At 37.6% G+C, this 21,891-nt stretch overlaps 1 protein-coding gene across 7 annotated transcripts in view; it reads right to left on the minus strand.

The window, feature by feature from the left end:
* The window catches only part of LOC110461483 (pyruvate carboxylase, mitochondrial-like), a 43,286-nt gene that overhangs the window by 10,893 nt on the left and 10,502 nt on the right, over positions 1-21,891 (minus strand). For 6 of the 7 annotated variants that reach the window (XM_021514949.1, XM_021514950.1, XM_021514952.1 and 3 more), the window contains exons 2-15: positions 20,845-21,119; positions 16,225-16,409; positions 14,208-14,373; positions 13,834-13,979; positions 13,114-13,231; positions 12,531-12,801; positions 12,048-12,210; positions 10,806-10,988; positions 9,815-10,049; positions 6,258-6,272; positions 4,525-4,749; positions 3,540-3,696; positions 994-1,100; positions 127-260 (exon numbers count right to left, since the gene is read on the minus strand). In XM_021514949.1, the coding sequence (XP_021370624.1) occupies positions 127-260; positions 994-1,100; positions 3,540-3,696; positions 4,525-4,749; positions 6,258-6,272; positions 9,815-10,049; positions 10,806-10,988; positions 12,048-12,210; positions 12,531-12,801; positions 13,114-13,231; positions 13,834-13,979; positions 14,208-14,373; positions 16,225-16,409; positions 20,845-21,043 (2,304 nt within the window). In that variant the 5' untranslated portion in view covers positions 21,044-21,119. The remainder of the gene's footprint in view (positions 1-126; positions 261-993; positions 1,101-3,539; positions 3,697-4,524; positions 4,750-6,257; positions 6,273-9,814; positions 10,050-10,805; positions 10,989-12,047; positions 12,211-12,530; positions 12,802-13,113; positions 13,232-13,833; positions 13,980-14,207; positions 14,374-16,224; positions 16,410-20,844; positions 21,120-21,891) is intronic. The other variant, XM_021514955.1, reaches the window with a different exon arrangement.

The raw sequence follows: 21,891 nt of genomic DNA on the forward strand, positions 1-21,891 counted from the left end.
ATGTTTGGCTATGTACTGAATGATAATGCCATAACTTTGAGACAGTACAATACACCTGACCCTGATTATTTATGTACTTATCTTTTGTTTTCTGTATTTTTACTGGCATTGATCCTGTATACTGACCTTAACACCTAAGATGTGTGTGCCAGCCTTGACAAGTTCGTCAGCCATGTTTAAGTAGTACTGGAGGTCGTACTTGGTCCTGGTGGGGTCAGACACATCACCAGTATAGGACATGGAAGCCTCTATTACACCACCTATACAAATAGTGTTACACATAACATTGAGTCTTCACCTACCACAAAATGTGTTACACTTAACATTGAGTCTTCACCTACCACAAAATGTGTCAAAAATACCATTGAGTCTTCACCTACCATAACGTGTGTTACACATATCATTGAGTCTTCACCGACCACAACATGTGTTACACATAACATTGAGTCTTCCCCTACCACAACATGTGTTACACATAACATTGAGTCTTCCCCTACCACAACATGTGTTACACATAACATTGAGTCTTCACCTACCACAACATGTGTTACATATAACATTGAGTCTTCACCTACCACAACATGTGTCAAACATAACATTGACTCTTCACCTACCACAACGTGTGTCACACATAACATTGACTCTTCACCTACCACAACATGTGTTACACATAACATGGAGTCTTCACCTACCACAACATCTGTTACACATAACATTGAGACTTCACCTACCACAACATGTGTTACACATAACATTGAGTCTTCACCTACCACAACATGTGTTACACACAACATTGACTTGAATCAAATGTCACATACAACATTCGGACTCCCCCTACACGACAAAAGTGTCAAGCACAACACTGAAACTACATGTCAGAAAGTACACTGATAAATATTGTAGTTACATAGACTTTGAATCTTCACCTCTCAAGAAAGAACAAAATTATGTTACATGGATGTAGAGAGTAACACATTCTATAACCGTACTCACCAGCCTTTCCGACAGCCTCCATCCCAACAATTATGTTTGGCATGTAGTTCAGGGAATCAAAGATTCTGAAGATGTCCATACCGTGCTGTACAGCCAAGTCACAGAATCTGAAGGAAAACACTTATTGTATATATATTGCCTCCAATCAATGCCAATAGCTGGCCATACTTTGTGTTGTCATGTGTGTACGACACCTACCAATACCTGGCCATACTTGGTATTGTCATGTGTGTTCGACCCCTACCAATAGCTGGCCATACATTGTATTGTCATGTGGGTACGACACCTACCATTACCTGGCCATACTTGGTATTGTCATGTGTGTACCACACCTACCAATACCTAGCCATACTTTGTATTGTGATGTGTGTACGACACCTCCCAATACCTGGCCATCCTTTATATTGTCATGGGTTTACGACACCTACCAATCCCTGGCCATCCTTTGTATTGTCAAGTTACCAATACCTGGCCAGACTTTGTATTGTCATGTTTGTACTACACCTACCAATACGTGGCCATACTTTGTATTGTCATGCGTGTACGACACCTACCCATAACTGGCCATACTTTGTACTGTCATGTACGATACCTACCAATACATGACCATACTTTGTATTGTCAACCTACCAATACCTGGCCATACTTTGTATTGTCATGTGTGTACGATACCTACCAATACCTGACCATACTTTGTATTGTCATGTGTGTACGACACCTACCAATACCTGGCCATACTTTGTATTGTCATGTGTGTACGACACCTACCAATACCTGGCCATACTTTGTATTGTCATGTGTGTACGACACCTACCAATACCTGGCCATACTTTGTATTGTCATGTGTGTACGACACCTACCAATACCTGGCCATACTTTGTATTGTCATGTGTGTACGACACCTACCAATACCTGGCCATACTTTGTATTGTCATGTGTGTACGACACCTACCAATACCTGGCCATACTTTGTATTGTCATGTGTGTACGACACCTACCAATACCTGGCCATACTTTGTATTGTCATGTGTGTACGACACCTACCAATACCTGGCCATACTTTGTATTGTCATGTGTGTACGACACCTACCAATACCTGGCCATACTTTGTATTGTCATGTGTGTACGACACCTACCAATACCTGGCCATACTTTGTATTGTCATGTGTGTACGACACCTACCAATACCTGGCCATACTTTGTATTGTCATGTGTGTACGACACCTACCAATACCTGGCCATACTTTGTATTGTCATGTGTGTACGACACCTACCAATACCTGGCCATACTTTGTATTGTCATGTGTGTACGACACCTACCAATACCTGGCCATACTTTGTATTGTCATGTGTGTACGACACCTACCAATACCTGGCCATACTTTGTATTGTCATGTGTGTACGACACCTACCAATACCTGGCCATACTTTGTATTGTCATGTGTGTACGACACCTACCAATACCTGGCCATACTTTGTATTGTCATGTGTGTACGACACCTACCAATACCTGGCCATACTTTGTATTGTCATGTGTGTACGACACCTACCAATACCTGGCCATACTTTGTATTGTCATGTGTGTACGACACCTACCAATACCTGGCCATACTTTGTATTGTCATGTGTGTACGACACCTACCGATACCTGGCCATACTTTGTATTGTCATGTGTGTACGACACCTACAGATACCTGGCCATACTTTGTGTTGTCATGTGTGTACGGCACCTACCAATACCTGGCCATACTTTGTATTATCATGTGTGTACGACACCTACCAATACCTGGCCATACTTTGTTTTGTCAGGTGTGTACGGCACCTACCAATACCTGGCCATACTTTCTATTGTCATGTGTGTACGACCCCTACAGATACCTGGCCATACTTGGTGTTGTCAGGTGTGTACGGCACCTACCAATATCTGGCCATACTTTGTATTATCATGTGTGTCCGACACCTACCAATACCTGGCCATATTTTGTATTGTCATGTGTGTGCGACACCTACCAATACCTGGACATACATTGTATTGTCAACCTACCAATACCTCGCCATACTTTGTATTGTCATGTGTGTATGACACTTACAGATTCCTGGCCATCCTTTGTATTATCATGTGTGTACGCCCCCTACCAATACCTGGCCATATTTTGTATTGTCATGTGTGTACCACACCTACCAATACCTGGACATACATGTACTTTGTACTGTCACAAGTATATGATATTCTACCCTTTTGGTACTTGTTTGTGATAGACATACCGGTAATTGTATTTCACTCGCAACATAGTTACTGACTACACCGACACCTGCTTTGAGACTGTCTATACTCTACCATAGTCTTCCACCTGTTTCGTCTCACTTAACATTTTAAGCATTAACGTATATGTTAAAACAGAAGTTTAATAATAATACTCTAAGTATGTCCATCTTTCTATCAGAAAGTTAGTAACCTGTTCATAAAGGCTGTCTATGGGAACTATAACGACTGTATGACATGATGAATGGCTACAACATAAACATTATATGGTCAGGATACCTACTTGTACACCACATTATCAGGATAGTTGGTATAGCCCACAGCGTTGGCTCCACGAAGTAACATCTGGAATGGCACATTGGGGATCAACTTCCGCAGGGTTGCAAGTCTTTCCCACGGGCATTCGTGGAGAAACCTCATGGCTACATCAAATGTGGCACCTGAAGGATGCACAGATAATACATATTTACTAAACCAGTAATTCCAACACAATATCTTACAGAATACAAGATATGTGTTTCTCTTACCCTGGACAGATTTATCCTTACTTTTACCGGTGTGAGATTTCCTTGTCTCACCCTAGGGTTGAGACAAGCTACACGTGCTCTTTGCACGTTCTCCACAATAAACCTGACGTCACTGATGTGACCCAGAAGAAGAACTACTTTTATGAGGTCACACACATACACAAGTTCGTCTGCTAATCTTGTCGTGTTTACATTTGACATCAAAGAAGATGGGATTGATTTTAAAATGTTTAAAATATGATGGTGAACCGTTTGACGCATACATATAATATTAATACGCTATCCACGTGTTCCTGTTTACAAACAATATGCTTCATCTTACACTTGGACAGGAACAACAGGGTAAGAGAAAAATAATCATTCACCCCCCGGGGATGCGATAGGGGGATCTAAACCCTCGGGGGAAGATTCTTAAGTTGCCAAACACTCGGCAAAGCCTCGTGTTTGGCAAATTAAGAATCTTCCCCTCTCGGGTTGAGATCCCCCTATCTCATCCCCGGAGGATGAAAGATTTTATTAATCTGATTGACAAAAATGATAACTTTTTTTCAGACCATATCTACCTAAAACATCTTTTAACATTAGCGATGGTATGCAGGTCTTTTAGAAGAAAGATATGAAAAGTTTTAAAACTTTCCTGTGTAACAGTACTTGCTGTTATCGGTTTATCTATGGGTGCTGTATAACAGAACTGTATGTACCTGTATAATAAATACAATTATACTGTAGTGTGTGACCCACCTCCCCAGTTCTCACAGCTGTACAAGTTGTTGAACCGGTGAGACACATACGGGGCAATCCTCTTCAGGTCATGGGTTCTCACCCTCGTTGCCAGTAGTGACTGATGAGCATCTCTGAAGGTCGTATCCATAAGCAACAGCCCCTCATGTTGTCTAACCTTCTTAGCAAACCCTTCAGGCCCCTCCTTCAGAATCACGTCCCTCCATCCAGCAGGTGGTGACTTCACTGTTACAGGGGAGGTAAATCAGTCATTATCACTCAATACAAAACCACATCCTTTTTCTACCAATTAATGTTATAAAAACAACAAAACATGAGTGATCTCAAAACACATCAAGGTGTACACTCATTTAACTGATAGCTGATAGATGTGTGAGGTGCAGTAACTCCTTTAGTGATTACCGGGTATTAGAATTATATAAGTCTACAGAAAGCAGTAACTACTCTACAAATCACTGAATAAAAAGATATTACAATATGGTAATGATCATGGTTATATTAGAACCATTTCTTAATTATATCTGCCAGGATAAAAACCTGTATTCTTAAGATTTATAGATTCCCTGACCACATGGAATTTCTCAATGAACAGAATGAAAGCTATGGTGAAAAGCTTCCTAGATTAGGAATATTTTCTATATGGCTAAAATAAAGTCAGACTAGATATTTAAATCAAATGAACAGCACAGTAAACTGTATACATGTATTTAGGTTATAGGTAAAGTACTCTTAAAGTGTTAGTCAGTTATTGTACAGTTCATTGCCATGGTTACAACTTTCTGTAACATTTAATGCAGATGTGGTGGAAGTGGAATTAGACGGAGTTGATCGCTGCATACTTGCCGACTCTACCTACTTTGGACCCAAAAAGTGGGCATTTTTAACCCGAGAATTTGCTAAACTGTCCCTATTTTATAATATCTGACGATTTCATCTGAAAGAAAAGCTCAATAGATGCAACTTAAAAGTGTTTCCTAAGGTGCACATACAAACATTTTATTTATGCTTTTAACTCTGACCAGGTTACTCAGTTTACAATAAGAAAGTCGGCCAAGAGTTCAAATGTCTCGGGTAAGAATCCAATCTGGCCTTTGCCTTTTTTGTCTTTCCTGCTACATTTGGTGCCTTATAAGATATACCCATAGAAGATGGTAAAGGGTTTCATGTGTCTTCAGCCTCGAAGACTTTATTGATGGAAGGAGAATGTAGTGGAACTGGACTGGGTACATAGAGAGGGCCTCATGACTGGCTCTCTGTCTTACTGATTATTTTCTTATCTTTTGACTTAAAAAAGTTAAACAGGTGTCGATCATTTGAAATAAAAACATCTTTATTCTAGAATTTGAACCAAGTCTTTACATTGTTGTTCGAGTGTTGACTAGAAGCTGCATGTGATAGTAAATGGACCTAGTTAATAACTTCAAACCAAAATAAAAAGGAAATTAAAGTCATGTCTGATGTGACTGATAAAAAAAAACAAATATATAAATAAAGATAAAATACAGTCCACCAGAAAGCTAGTGATGTATAAATCCTATTAGATTTTGGTATTAAGCTGTTAATGAAGCCTGTGTTACTAAGGTCTACCTCAGAATCACACTCTATCTTAGGAATCCGCAGTCATATTAAATAAGCTCAAAGTTTTATATCAGAGGTGCTATAGAATGTTGTATTATAATGAAATACTTGAGATATAGTGTTTAGTGAAAATTCTTAAGTATATTCGAACTTACACAAATCTTGCATTTCTGAAATGTAATAAGTCAAAACTCTGAATGTTTCATGGTCAGGTAGCACAAAGATTGTACATCATACATGGAGTACATCACTGTGGGTAGAGTCTTGTTTCCCTCAATAACATGTACTTTTCATACAGGTTTTTTCCCTCCATTTTTTGCCAATACTGCAGCATATGTATATATGTAGGAGCAACTGTTTTGAGTAATGCCATTTTTCTTTATCGAATAAAAATAATTATACAATATGTGTTTAATATGTATTAAAGATTTTCCAACTTTTAAAGCTATCAAAATAACAGAAAAACAAAAAGATGAAAAATGTGCTTTTTCTTCATTGAAACTGCAACAATCAAATCATGCAAGTTTCTGAAGGTATTTTAAAACTGATTAAGATAAAAATAAAATATAAGGATGGGATAAAATAGGAAAGACAAAGACTTAAATTTGTAAACATAATGGAAAATTATATACATATATATATATACATATATCTTATTGAAGGAAAAGCATTTTAGTTCAGTGTGTTGTTGATAAATTGTGGTATCCACATCAAGCACAAATTTAGAATTGTCTCCAGAGAAAAGCTATTTATGTCTCAACATGTCTTCCATATTTTTCAGAAAATAAAGTATAGATATAATACAAAAACAATGATATTTAAATATTTAGAACTGGCCCACTGCGGCGTATCCAGATGGCTTCCTTTATCTGCCGCTTGAACAGATTGCTACTCGTCAAATATCAACACCCTAAGCCTCTTGGTTATTCAAAAGAAGTTGTTAAAATGTTTTAAACATATTTGACCCCTGTGACCTTGAAAATGGGCAAAGGTCATTCATTTGAACAAATTTGGTAGCCCTTCATTCCAGCATGCTACTGGCCAAATATAATCCTTGATGCCGGACAGATAGGTGAGCTAACAAGAGGCCCAAGGGCCTTAGCGGTCACCTGAGTTATATCATAGGTACTGGTAGCTTTATTTTATTGTTTAGATGTGATGTGGAAATCAGCATGTAAACTAAGTGAAATACAATACTTGTCATGTCATCAATGGATAAGAATTTGAAAATATTGGTAAATGNACCTCATAAAAAGTGCATAATAATATGGAAACCCCTGTTTATATATCTATATCCTAACCCTTAATATTACCTTGCAAACAACGATACCACAAAAAATCACTAAAATAGCTACAGTCACAAACAAACAAGAACGGCAAACAAAAGGTTTGTTAGACTGAAGATGACTCATCATAAAAGACTCTTACATCCTCGTTAATTCACAAAGATTGTATACTTGTACACAACTCTAATAAGTTCTAAGCAATACTGCTGAATGGCAGCACAATTTCAGCCACAGCAGTCTTACAAATCCTTTCACCTTTGTAAATAAAACTCAACACTTAAGATTACAAATAAGAGCAGCATGAACTGTCTTGTACTTCCATGTGACAATCCTAGACTGTATCTCATTTTTTGAAATGTAGTCACATGGAAGAAATGAAGCTTGTAGAAAGATAAATACAGATATCATTTTGTTATAGAAAGGTGACCTTGCTTTTGATCCTAGATTTCATAGTTACCTCTAACATTTCTGATTTTGACAAGCATGTACATGTGTGATTGTATCTCAAAACGATTGATAGCTGTAATCAATCAATCATTTAAATGAACGTTTATACTTAATGGCATCACAGATTAAAAAGCAACCACACTTATAAACACAAGGAAGGTTAGATTTAACAAACATGGGTAATCATACCCCCTAACCAAGCTGTGTGTGGAGATGTCGTCACCTACCTGTATTTACCTAACCTCAATGAAACCTAATTGGCCTCTGATTTAAGACCAGTTGTCGATGACCAAGCTTTGTGTCTATATACAATGATTGCTTCTGTAGCATTGCCAATAACAAGCAGTAAATAACTTAAGGACATATTATATTTGTAGTGACAGGGACCTTTGATTTGGAACCAAGGAGGCTGGAATATGAACTTGGACAAGAGACAATGTTTATAGGCACAACCACCTATATGAAGTCTGTAGAAGAAGGACATCATTGAGATCCCTATGCCCACAATGACTTGTCATGACAGTAAAACTAATCAGTGCTTTTTTTCTAAAAACAACTAGCTAAAACAGCAAGTAATGTTAGCAGTGGCAGACTAAACCACTCAAAAACACTCTCCTATCAGTGGGTATCACCATAGAGTACAGGTAAAGCTGTACAGGTAAGTAGACATTTTACCATCTGTTCATGTTTTTTTTTTTTTTTAAGATAAACCTGTCATAGTCTATCCAGTTACAAAAGTGCATTACTTACACCGAGTCTGAGATGTTTTAATAAATAGATTTGATTTGGAAAATTAACATGGAATTTATCATTCTTTGACTCAAGCAAACTGGAACAACAGGAGCATCTTATATATGACTGGACCCCAAAAAGGTACAGTTCAGATTTTAATTTAATACATTTTCCAAATAACACTTATAATTTTTTACCGACACAATATCCTAAATTGTATTCAAATCTGGGAGGATAGGAGTATCTAACTTCTTATAATGTACTGATTTACCAAGGAAATCCCATGTCATACAGTTATAACTTTAAAACTCTACCTTACATTTTTCTTCTATAGCTTTTACCAAACTTTTAACGCCCCTAGTAAGCCATTCATAGCTGGGCACAGTTTATGCAACATTGTACCGTTGATTGAAGCTGTTCATTAGTAAAGTATGCGTTTGACAGGTAAATAAAAATATTTAAATATTTGAATTTTGATTATGAGAAGAGCTTACTGATGAGCTGTACAGTTAATACAAATTACATCAAGGTGATCACCATGTCTTACCATAGAAGCCAATGTCATCTGCTGACTCTACATAAGGATAAAGTTTATATACATGTAACTTAACATAATGCAGATATTTCACATGATGATGAAGTGTAGAGAGCAACAGAATCAGAGACCTATGTATGTCCTTCCACTTTTTACACATGTATAGTGAGATAGCTATTATTGCAGCTGATTCATACTATATATCCTTAGACTTCATTAAAGTCCTGAAAGCTTATGTTTTTTCACAAACAGAACTATTGGTATTTTGTTCAATAAGAAACTGTTTCCATGACGTTTCTTCAAACATAAACTCAGTCCTTTAACAGCTGACAGCATTATTTATGAAGGGATCTCTAGTACAGTTTTAAGTCCTTCAAATTATATACTGAATATCAATTACTGAATTTGTAATTTAGAACACTTTTTCTGTTAGAATATCACTAAAACACTTGTAGATTATCTTGTAAAATATCTACAAAACAGGGTTTATGACTAAACAGACTTTGATGGCATTCTGTCTGAAAGCTTTACTGTTAATTATATCAATTTGTAGAATAAGTGGACAATCATACCCCAAACCCATATTTCAGATATTTCCTGTAAAAGATCAAGTTTTACTGGTGATGCAAAATGCAGTTAACTTTGTCCAGGGGATTTCAAAGTTTACAAAGTTTAGCAACACTTATATAACATATATGGAGAGAATACGTACCAAAGGGAACGTCGGGTACTGAGGGGATGATGTCGGAGGGGAGCTGTGACGTTGCGAGGGGAGTCTGTGCTCCATTTACCATCACCTGCCCCAGGTAATGCAGCAGTTTCTGGGCGCGGTTCTGAGTCGGCTCGAAGGAGAAGAGTTGTGGATTCTCATCAATAAAGTAAGTGTCTACAGAGCCCGACAGGAACTGCTGATGTTGTACAACGTTCAACAGGAATGGAATGTTAGTCTGAAACAAATATTGTTTATATCCAGATTTCTTCATCAATCCATCATAACTTCACCACTTGTTTATGCTTTGGTTTGGTTTATATGTGCTTTACGTCCTATTAACAGCTTTGGTCATTTAAGGACATGCCAGGTTTTGGTGGTGGAGGAAAGCCAAAGTTCCTGGAGAAAAACCACCGACCTACAGCCAGTACCTGGCGACTGACCCACATAGGCCTCGAACCCACAACCCAGTGGTGGAGGGCTAGTGGTAGCAGAATGTCATATGCCTTAACCACTTGTGGCCCCACTTTTTTATGCAAAAAAATTTGTCCTGAGAAAATAGCGTTTCAATTCAACAAGTTTAGACCATGCAGTGTGAATATACAGATCACAAATCTTTATAACTCCCACTTATGGAAAGCAAAGTCATAACTGATTGAGAGCACATTTTCCGCCATGCTAGTTATAATCAAAACTTTGTAGTTTAATACTGACCATTAAGCCTGGTGGGTATCGTTTATTTTGTGCACAATTTGATTTCAAAACTGACCATTTTTTACTTATTGCAAGGACACCAACCATGTTTCACTTTGTATGTGTTTATCTACTTAATAAAGAGTTGTTGGATTTATAATTGCAGTTATAATCAATGAAAAAATTAACCCAAACTTATACCAAAATACATGTAATTAAAGTAATCTACATCATGACCTTAATACCACATAGACTGTCAGGCGTTAAGACCACAGACTATACACATACATGTTGTACTAACCTTCACACCTCGGATTCTGAACTCACGGAGAGTCCGCAACATTTTGGCACAAGCAGATGAGTGATCCCAGGCATGAGCAATCACCTTCACCAGTAAAGAGTCGTAGTAAGGCGAGATAATAGCTCCAGCAAAACCCAAAGCGCCGTCGAGACGTATACCCATCCCCTCTCCACTTCGGAACACCTGTGTGTATAGATTAAAGGATAAAATAAAACATTACAATTTGGAATACTTGAGTGTCATTTGTTCTTTTTCCTCCATGCTCCTTGCATTGGCTTTACTTTATTGAAAACCACTGTTTAATCTTTAGTTGAGCTAATTCCTAATGGAGGTTAAAATCATCATAAAATATTAACTCAAATGAAATAATTGATAACATATCAATGTATGTTTTGTATGTATCAAGATCTGATTTCTGTGAATATGATCTAGGCCCAATGGGCCTGTATCTGGTATTTAGTATTTAATGCTGTAACCACCAATTTGTTTTAACAAAATGTATAGCTTTCTTACAGTTACTATTTGATTATAGACCTCAAGATTTTAACACAGTTGACCCCTTTGGCTTTGAAAATGGATCAAGGTTATTATTTGAACAAATTTGATAGCCTTCTATCTCCAGCATGTGAGTAAGTAAATACCATAATCCTCCTGATTTTTAAGAAGCAATTTTAAGGTTTAACACATTTGACCCTTATAAACTTGAAAGTGGGCAAGGATGATTCATTCGAAAAGCTTGATAGCCTTTCATCCAAGCATGCTACCAGAAAATTATCATCATCCTAGGCCTCTTATTCAAAACAAGTGTTAAACATTATAACTCATTGGACCCCTGTGACTTTGAAAGTTGTTCAAGGTCAAGGTAGGATGGACAGTCGACAGACACTGTACTTTCCCAATAGAAAACTGTACTATCAAACCTCATAAATAAGCCACCAATAATTTTGTTGTCCCTCTATCCAGAAAGAGTTTTAGGGGACAGATTGCACATTTTATATACAAAATAGTCCCAGTTATATCCAGTAGTTATACATTCCAGACATTTCTGTTGGGTAAGGTGGTGGCTTGATCAATAAGGCACTACTCTACAGTTACTTTCAATATAAATTACATATCATATATAAAATAGAATTACTTGAAGCTACTTGTACATCGTTGTACATAATGCTTTATGCTTATATTAATATGAAACCTAATGTGAAGTGCTCTGAGCTAAATAACAGAGATGTAAAACAGCTGGACCTCTATGCGGCCGGTGTCTGGCTGGAAGTTCTTGGCTGGATCCTCCGTTGTCATCCTGCACTGTATAGCGTAGCCGTGGAGATTGATGTCTTCCTGCTGAAGACCGAGCTCTGGTAGGGTGTAACCCTCTGCTATCTTTATCTGGGATTGTACCAAGTCAACCCTACAAGACATAATGTGCTAACTTACATAGAATGTCTCACAAATCACTGAATTTTAGTTTACAGTACATGTATATACTTCTTGACAATAAGACTTAAGTTTATACCTTGTGACCTCTATGAGAGTTAGGTGACCAGTATAAAGTTTATACCTTGTGACCTCTTTGAGAGTTAGGTGACCAGCATAAAGTTTATACCTTGTGACCTCTATGAGAGTTGGGTGACCAGTATAAAGTTTATACCTTGTGACCTCTATGAGAGTTAGGTGATCAGTACAAAGTTTATACCTCTAAGACAGTACTGACCAGTATAAAACACATACCCTGTGACCTCCTCTGTGACGGTATGTTCCACTTGCAGCCTGGCATTGACCTCTATGAAGAAGTAGTTTCCCTCTTTATCCAGCAGGAACTCCACTGTTCCAGCATTCTCATAGCCAACATGCTTAGCCAGTTGGACAGCATCAGCAGCCATTTTGTCGCGGATGATCCTGGAAAGGTGTGGGGCAGGGGCTATCTCAACGACCTTCTGGTGGCGTCGCTGTACAGAACAATCACGCTCGTACAGGTGAACCACATTTCCATCCCGGTCACCTATTTCAGAGCAAGGGTATATTACTGTACTAAAGGCATATTACTTACTTCATAATTTTTTCTCTCTCTCCTATTAAGCTGTCATACAAATTTTAGTTTCAAAATTTCTATTTCATATTTTTTAATTTGTAATATATGTAATTAAAAATTAATTTCGGTATAATACAAAATTAATTTCAGGTTTTTTTATTTTTATTTTTTTTATTCACTGTTCAAAGTTAAGTATATTGCTAATAATTTGAGCAACCATGTAAAATCTGACACATTATTTGATCTATCATTATTGGTACAATTCAGAGTGTATTAAGTTACCAAGTATCTGAAGTTCTATATGTCTCGGGCGCTCAATGAACTTCTCCAAAAATAGAGCACCATTCCCAAAGGCTGCTTCAGCTTCGGACGAAGCTCTCTTAAAGTTCTCCTCCACCTCCTGGTAACATAAACAATATGGATTTTGTCTTAGTTAAATGAAACAGCTGGTGCAGGCAACTTTCTTTGCCCATTTTTATTTTTCAAACTATATCATAAAACCTGGTCATAATACAATAGACAATACAATAATAACCAGTTATGGGTTTAACTCATTCATCCCTGAAGACACATTTGAGCTCTTCCAATTCAAAGGTTGGAATAGTTCATTATGAAATTTCAGGGGTGAATGAGTTAACATAGCAGGAACTGCATCCAAACTCCTGACAATCCTCCTGTCATTTCCTCCACATCAATATCCAACCATGTAGGATTACCATCAAGTCTGTTGACAATTATCAACACCCTTACTTCCCTTCTGCAGATGACCCCCCCCCNACACACACACACACCTGTTTGTGACCTCAAAGTACTTACATCAACTATCTTGCTCCTTTTTACTCAATGCTTGCAACTTTAAAACACTTACATCCACAACTTTGACTACTTTTTGCCTCTACCTTCCCATCTGCAAGCTGTCTTACATCAAAACTCTTTACAAGTGGGGCTCAGACAGTGACCTCAGAAGTACCTTAATTTATACCCATTACTGAAAGTACTTACATCAAAACTTTTTACAACTCTCATGCCTCTTCCTCCCCCTCCATAAGCAGCCTTGAAGATGACAGGCAGGCCATGCTTGTTACAGAACTCTTTGGCTTCCTCTACCGACTGCACAGGACTGTCTGTCCCAGGCACCACCTGTACACCTACAACACAAACACACATAGCAATGATACCTCGTCATAAATCTACAAAATCTAGCAGGAAAATTCTTTGTCTGTTCATTCTAAATTCACAAATTTACTAATTTCCTGCATGTATAAAATTCTGTGAATCTGCTATCCTTTGAATTACATTGATATATTTGATGTAAGGTTCTTTTGGTTAATCAATTTTGAGGATATGAACGTGTCCTGACCAGCAGAAGGACAAACCTGCACTAATGGCTGCCTGCCTGGCCTCCACTTTGTCCCCCATCTTGCGTACCACCTCTGGGGACGGGCCCACAAACTTGATCCCTTCATTTATGATTGACTGTGCAAAGTCAGATCTTTCTGATAGGAATCCATACCCAGGATGTATGGCGTCTACATCATTCTCCTAGAAATAGGAACAAAGTGTTCAATATACACAACTCTTGATGAGAAAAGTGTGTATGAACATGTATTCAACACCAACAGCGAGAACAGATTAAGTATAGAATTGTAGAATTGGCTACAGGATTGCATGGTAAATCATAAAGTATCATATTAATTAAAATGTCTATGAAGGTGTCTATTTTCAAAACAAACAACTTGCTTTGAAAACAGAGACCTGCATTGTAACAATTACAACAAGAGATCCCAGAGGGATCTTGGCGCCCACCATTGTACCATCTTTATGAGTTCTTTGTCAGTGCGATCTTTTCTCTTCTTTTCACTAATCTGTTTGATCGTGTCATGTTAACAGTAAATGTACCTTGAGGTAACTTTTGATCTAAACTAAATACTCATGTGTATAAAAGACAACCTTCAAAGTGAGTTTGTCATTTCACATAGTACTAGTTACTAGTACAGTACTTAATGTGAAAGAAATAGAATCAATCATTTCAATATAAGAAAGATCTGTATAGTTCTTCCTTTAGCCATTTTGTTTTTATGATCAGTCTCAAAATATAACATGCACAACGAGGGATCAAGGGGAAAGAACATATCAAATTTGAGACAGATCCCTCAAGTTATCTCTGAGAAATAGTACTTACAAACCTTCAATTTCAAAAATCGAAGATGGCTGTCGGTCGGCCATTTTGTTTATCTGATCAGTTTCAAAAGTTAACATGATTAATAAAGGATAGTGGGGAACCTGCATATAGAATTTGAGAAAGAACCCTCCAGTACTCCCTGGGAAATAGCACTAACAAACCTTAACTGTCAAAATCAAAGATTTGTTTATCCGATCAGTCTCATACGAAAATATGCATAACTTCATACCAAGGGGAACCTACATTTAAGAAAGATCCCTCCAGTACTTCCCGAGAAATAGTGATAATAAACCTTCAATGTCAAAATCCAAGATGGCTGCTTGTTGGCCATTTTGTTTATCTGATCATTCTCAAAATAAAAAACATGCACAACTTAAGACCTAGGGAAGCCTACATAACAAACTTGGGAAAGATACCTATAGTTCTTCCATAGAAATAGTGATAACAAACCTTTAATGTCACAATCCAAGATGGTGGCATGTCGGCCATTTTGTTTCTCTGATCATTCTCAAAATTAAACATGCACAACTTAAGACCTAGGGAAGCCTACATAACAAATTTGGGAAAGATCCCTCCAGTTCTTCTTAAGAAATAGTGATAACAAACCTTTAAATCACAATCCAAGATGGCTGCCTGTCGGCCATGTTTTTTATTCGATCAGTTTAAAAAGTTAACCTGCACAATGAGGGACCAAGGGGAACCCACATATAAAATTTGAGAAAGATCCCTCTGGTACTTTCTGAGAAACAGCGATAACAAGAATTGTTTAAGGACGAACGCAGGGCAATTTGAATAGCCCACCATCAGATGATGGTGGGCTAAAAATAGCAAAGTATTCAAGTTCATAAGGAATATATAGTTTTGACAAAGGTAATATCTAGCTGAAGCTGGTTAACTTCAATTCTCTTACAATTTAAGTACTCTAGTGTGTCGTAACATAAGAACTCGTCACTCAATAAGTGTTTGGGCAACTCTTGAGATAATGGCCAGGGGACATAACTCTGTTCAGGTTACACAACACTAAACCAACTATAATAAGATAAAGTGTCATAGTGATAAAATGTGATCATCTAATCTTAAGGCTTTCATTACATTGTGATACCTGGAGAAGTGGGAGATTATGTACATATAAGAATACATCTTTTTATTTCCCAAAATTTATAGAATATACTGTTAAAGAATAGCTTCTAAATGCGGTGACCATGACTGACCTTGGCTATCCTGATGATGTCTGGGATGTTGAGATAAGCCGCCACTGGAGCAAGACCCTTGCCGATGATATATGACTCGTCTGCTTTCTGTCGGTGTAGGTGCATCATGTCCTGCTCCGAGTAGATCGCCACAGTGCGAATATTCATTTCCGTACATGCTCGGAACACACGGATGGCAATTTCACCTACAAAAAGATCACATTTTTTTTTATTTTAATGAGCTAAAGATACAATATTTGTAGTATTATTCCTGTATGAGTTAATTATGCCAGTAAAATCCGATAGACGGTACCTTTCATTTTATTTGTCACCACTCTTAGTGTTAGTTTTCATTTAAAGTCTCTATTTTATATTCCTGAGATAAAAAAAATCTTCCTCAGATATATTTGGTAAACTTTTGCTAACACCAAAGTCTGATGGAATACTTTGTTAACACAATGAGCTTCTGGTGACAGATCTACATTATTATATTATCATAGTCTTTTGATTACATGAAAAGGAGGTTAAGAACATTTTGTTGATATCTTGTAAGTTTTAGAGAGTTACCTCAGTGAGGTCAGAAATGCGTATTGATGAGTGTTTATTTTTAGCCTTTGAAGGTCAGTGTTACACACCTAGTAGCTTGACTAATAAAATCTGTCCCTACCTTAAGAGTGTGACAGAGAAGTCTACAAACCAAGCAGTGATTAGTTTTGGTTGTCTAACCTGAGGCTCTAAATTAGGGTATCTCTGTCAAACCCTCAAGGTAGAGGATTTTTTTTCTCCAATCCTATTATTTCAGTCACGCCTACATTGACAGTTTTCTGGCCTGTTTGTTGACAAAAGCACATATCACACATGGATATTGCCATTCACTTTTATAATTGTCTCACTGCTTCCTTTATCTGCCGCTTGAACAGATTGCTTTCTCTGTCCAATCACATGATTTTATTGTGTGGCATGGTCTGTGATTGCCAAATCATTTATCTGGGACTTCTACTGCTTCCTGGTCTGGTGAATTTCCTACCTTTTTGGGTTTCTGTATCTTTCCGGTGTTCACCAAGGCGGACCCCAAATCGCCTTCCAGTCTCTCAAATATATATACGACGTGTTGCAGTTTTTGCATCTGATTTTATATACACATTCTGCAACATTTTCTTTAGGTGTTTTATCCTTAGGGTGTACTAGGATATGGCGAAGCGTCTTGTAGGGCTTCATGGCTGTTGCTATGCCATGACACCCTTTACATACGGGATGACCACTTCGACCTTTGTTTTTTTTCTTATCCTTGATTGGCCTTTTCTTGTTCTTCCCCTTATTTTGTACCCGTTTTAGGGCCCATTCCGGATATGCACATGTTCTCATTGCCCTAGCGATGCGAGTCTGTTTTTGTGTCTTGTCCTGTTGTTCTGTGACTAGAGTATCACATCTGTTGAGCAATGTGCGTACGACGCCTAGCTTCTGGTGCAAAGGCTGGTGAGATTTGAATTTCAGGTATTGGTCCGTATGGGTCTTTGTTCTATAGACCAATACCTTCACGGTTCCCACTATAGCATGATTTTTTGCAAGAGGCTATTTCCCTACAAGCTAATCTTTACTGGACACATACCTGTGAAAGGGTTGGAGAAAATTGCATGTTTACTCTAAACAGTCCAATGACTGAAAGGGAAAAAAAATCGATGGCATTGCGACCAGCGACCAAGACTATTAATAAAGAAGTTATACTCCAGAAAAGTTTCAAAGTTCTTTGCATTATTTTCAAAAGTTTACAAATAGTCAAAAACAGTTACAGTTAAATGTTTAAAAGATTTAAAGAGGGACAATAATATATCATAATATATGTATGTCTAGTCATAACATGTATATATTATATGACAAACCTACTGCATAATGTTGAAATAAATCATCTTTAAAAAGATATTACAGTTAAAGGCCATGTTGGATTATCATCATACTGATTGATTACTGATTGATGCACGTACGCCACAGACACGTAATACATCCATGTCTTTGCAGGTTTTTTTGTAAACACAGACACAAATTTGTCACAAACTCGTAAAATTATCAGAGCATAAAGAGATTGTCAACTGCATATCTATACATATTGTGGTAAATCCAATATATAGCTACCAGGTTTAAAAGTAACCTGATAAATCTTCTAATTTGTTTTACTAAAAAAGGGAACTGTAAGCAACGTAAACATGCCTTGTTATTAAATTACACCTGTACATCAATGCATGTGCCCTCCTTAACTGTAGGGCAAATAAACCCTGGCTATCTGGATTATGCCTTATTAACAAAACCTCCAGTATAACTTTACATACCAGGGTAAATAGCATTTGGTAAAAGCAATGATAGAAACATGTAGGATGTTTGGTTAAAATTGATCTGATGATATTGTGTATCAGTCAAATCAGAAGACAGGGAGGTATCTTTTAATCAATCAGCCAGACAGAAATTGAAAAGTTGAAGAATGAAGATGTCTCAGTCAATCAAAGCAGAAAGCAGCCAAATTGATTTCAATTCTGCCAGAAAAATACAATTAATAATGTTCACTGATTCAGGAATGCTTTTACTGTACATCCCTTATTAAGCTCTGCGTTCTGAGCTTCACATTTTTTATTTTTAAAACACTGTATCCCCTTCTTCAGAGTTACCCATGTTAGATGAGCTTAAACTCCCCCCCCCCCCCCCCCCCCNATGTGAAATGGTCGAGGTTCAAATCCCTTAACATTTACTTACAAAATTACCCCTTTTGGACTCCATCCTGCCCAGCCACACCGCACCCAGGGGTGTCACTGTGTTTCTTATAAAACATCAAGTTACTTTGGCCATCACAGTCTTCTTGCAAATGAGATTAAAATCCTATTATCACTCTAATCATAGAGTCTCCTATTCAAACTTAACCTTCGTTTCCTATTTTGAGCCAAATCCAACTCAAACTATTAGGGTGAGTGGGGTTGGGGCACATTTTTCATGAAATTCCCCCGGCCCATGGGAGATTCAAGATAAATAAGGTTAACATCTGTCATCCATACTTTAGGAAAAGTTTGAACATTAATCCCACTTCTGGGTCCCACCCATATGCTCCCCTGGGGTGGGGGTAGGGGGATACACCCTTCGTTTACACACCATTGAATTTAAATTCCCCTAGCCTTGGGATTATCTTTACCTATGGCAAATTCAGTCAAAACCCTTCCACCATGCTGGACTGATGATCCTTAAACTCCTGAGGTCATACGTTTGGTAGGGCTAAAAGCCTGCAGTTTACAGTGGTATTTTAGTTTGCACTTTAGTGGTATTAAATGAAGGTAATTACAAACCATTGTGTTTACTGTCCCATCCAATTTTATTTAATTCTAAATGCAATGTTCATATATTTTTTATCATTGACCAAGCATCCTTAAGTAAAGCTGTTGGTTTCATAATCAAATCATTCTGCAGCAGTATCTATCTCTGGATAAGAAGATCAATATGCTACAATGTGATGTTTCAATAACTTGACCTTAGATGACTTTCACCACATATAAAGTAAACACTCCCGATACATACACAGCATCATGGTTTAAACATTGACTGAATGTCAACTTACAATAAGACAAGTTGATTTAATTTTTCTATTGAGGATCAGCAAACACGAGCTACCAAAAACAGATTTGTGACGTGAGAAAAAAATGAAGAATTGAGTAATCTATTTGTAGCGCTGTCCTGATGGGGTATTTATTGATTTGAGCTTTCACTGGTATATATGGAGTGGTGGAGTAGAGGCTCCTAAACAATCGTTTGTGTCTGGGCCTCAGCGTGCTGGTACAGAGGCACTGCTGTTTGATGATGATGTCTGTAAAGTGGTATTGATCAGATACAGACAGGTGTGAAGAGAATTAAATACCCCACTACTACAGCACTTTATAACGGAGCTCACCTCATCTGTTACTATCTGTCTAGTACAACCGAACATTACAGTAATACCCTGTAATCAACTCTTGTACCTACACACCAAACATAGGCACACAAACATGTACATATTAGGGTTGTAAATATGACCAAGTCTTTGATAATTTCTGTCTATTTCTTGTGTATCCCAGATTATAATTAAATAATTGATGGCCAGTCAGCTTTAAGACAGTCAACCATGAAGCACAGGGAGGAAGGAAAACTAACTTCAATGAGTAATAAATGGAATATGTAAGAAGGCAGGCCTCTCCAATGGTCCAGTATATAACACGTACCTCTGACAATCAAACAAGGTGGTCACGGAAAAAGGATATATATCGCCTTAGTGAGTTGTTTTAACAAAAAGACAACCCCAACTGTTTGTTGAAGGAATTTTTTGTTGCAATATATATATTTTGGCCATAAAGATAACATCCAAGGGTTCAAGTAGTGTTTAACAGGTGTAAATTACAAATGTTAACAATGACCAAGGTACGATCAGTACCTGTACAATACTGTGAATAACAACACATACATTAAGTATACATGTATTGATTTGGGGGAAAAATGGCAACAGGTGGCAGACACAAGCTGGTATACCTAGATACCATAAATAGAAAGCCGAGTTTCAAATTTTACATCGTTAAAGTTAACATCATAAACTACAGGTAAAACAATTAATTAGTCAGTGTGACTTATTATTGTTACCTCTATTGGCCACCATGAGTTTCTTTATCACCCGTTCATCAGTCTTGATCACAGCACTAGCAGTCTGTGCCGAGTAGGGTGCCACCCCCTTTGGAAGTCGGAAGCCATAGCAGGGCTTGCTTGTGGCCCCTACTTCTGACAGCAGCTGGTTCCTTGCCCCATTACAGAGTTTAGAGACCTGTGTCTGCAGTCGCAGCATCCCAACTCTCCAGAATGGTCGTCACTCCCAAGTTTCTCCTCCACCTTCCTCAGAATCCCAGGTACTCTAAACAACTCTGAAACAAGAAATTATTTGCTAGAATAATTGCTTATTTAATTCACAATAATATTAGTTACACAGATGAGGCCGATAGGCAGAAGGAAATACAAAACCCTTTAGGGTCATACCATCCCGTATACCCTGCCAGAAATCTGTGTAACGAATTTATTACCCCTTTGAGTCTTTTCAGTATGCGAAGCGAAACGTTTTGCCATTTTGTAAACAGCGAGGCAGATCTACATTCGTCAAGAATGCGAGTTGTCTCCCGCAAGATACAAAGACACGTGACCCGTATACCCCTTGTAAAATCATGCGACTCCACCGTATTACTGCTGAGAATCATGTGACATGACCGTATACCCCCTGAGATTTTCGTATACCCCCTGAGATTTATGAATGCGGTTTGGTACAATCATGTGAATTGACCGTATACCCCCTGAGATTTTCGTATACCCCCTGAGATTTATGAATGCGGTTTGGTACACTGTAGTTTTCAACCAATCAGATTCCTAGATTTTTCTCAAAGGGGTAATAACTTGAAATATACTGATTGTGATGAAAATATAATGACAAGAGGCCCATGGGCCTTAACGGTCACCTGATATATTTATACAGAGAGTTGATTTTGTTTTTAACATGAACAGAAATATTATTCAAAGTGACAAAAAACAATAAAACCACCTTATTCAATATCTAGCATACAGATTTCAGACTAAAAAGTATTTGAAACTAGCACCTCTGATTCTAAACAAGGAAAATGAAGAAATTTTAGCACACTGACTCCTTTG

This window comes from Mizuhopecten yessoensis, unplaced genomic scaffold, assembly GCF_002113885.1.
Source record: "Mizuhopecten yessoensis strain PY_sf001 unplaced genomic scaffold, ASM211388v2 scaffold10621, whole genome shotgun sequence".
Taxonomy (NCBI): Eukaryota; Metazoa; Mollusca; class Bivalvia; order Pectinida; family Pectinidae; genus Mizuhopecten; species Mizuhopecten yessoensis.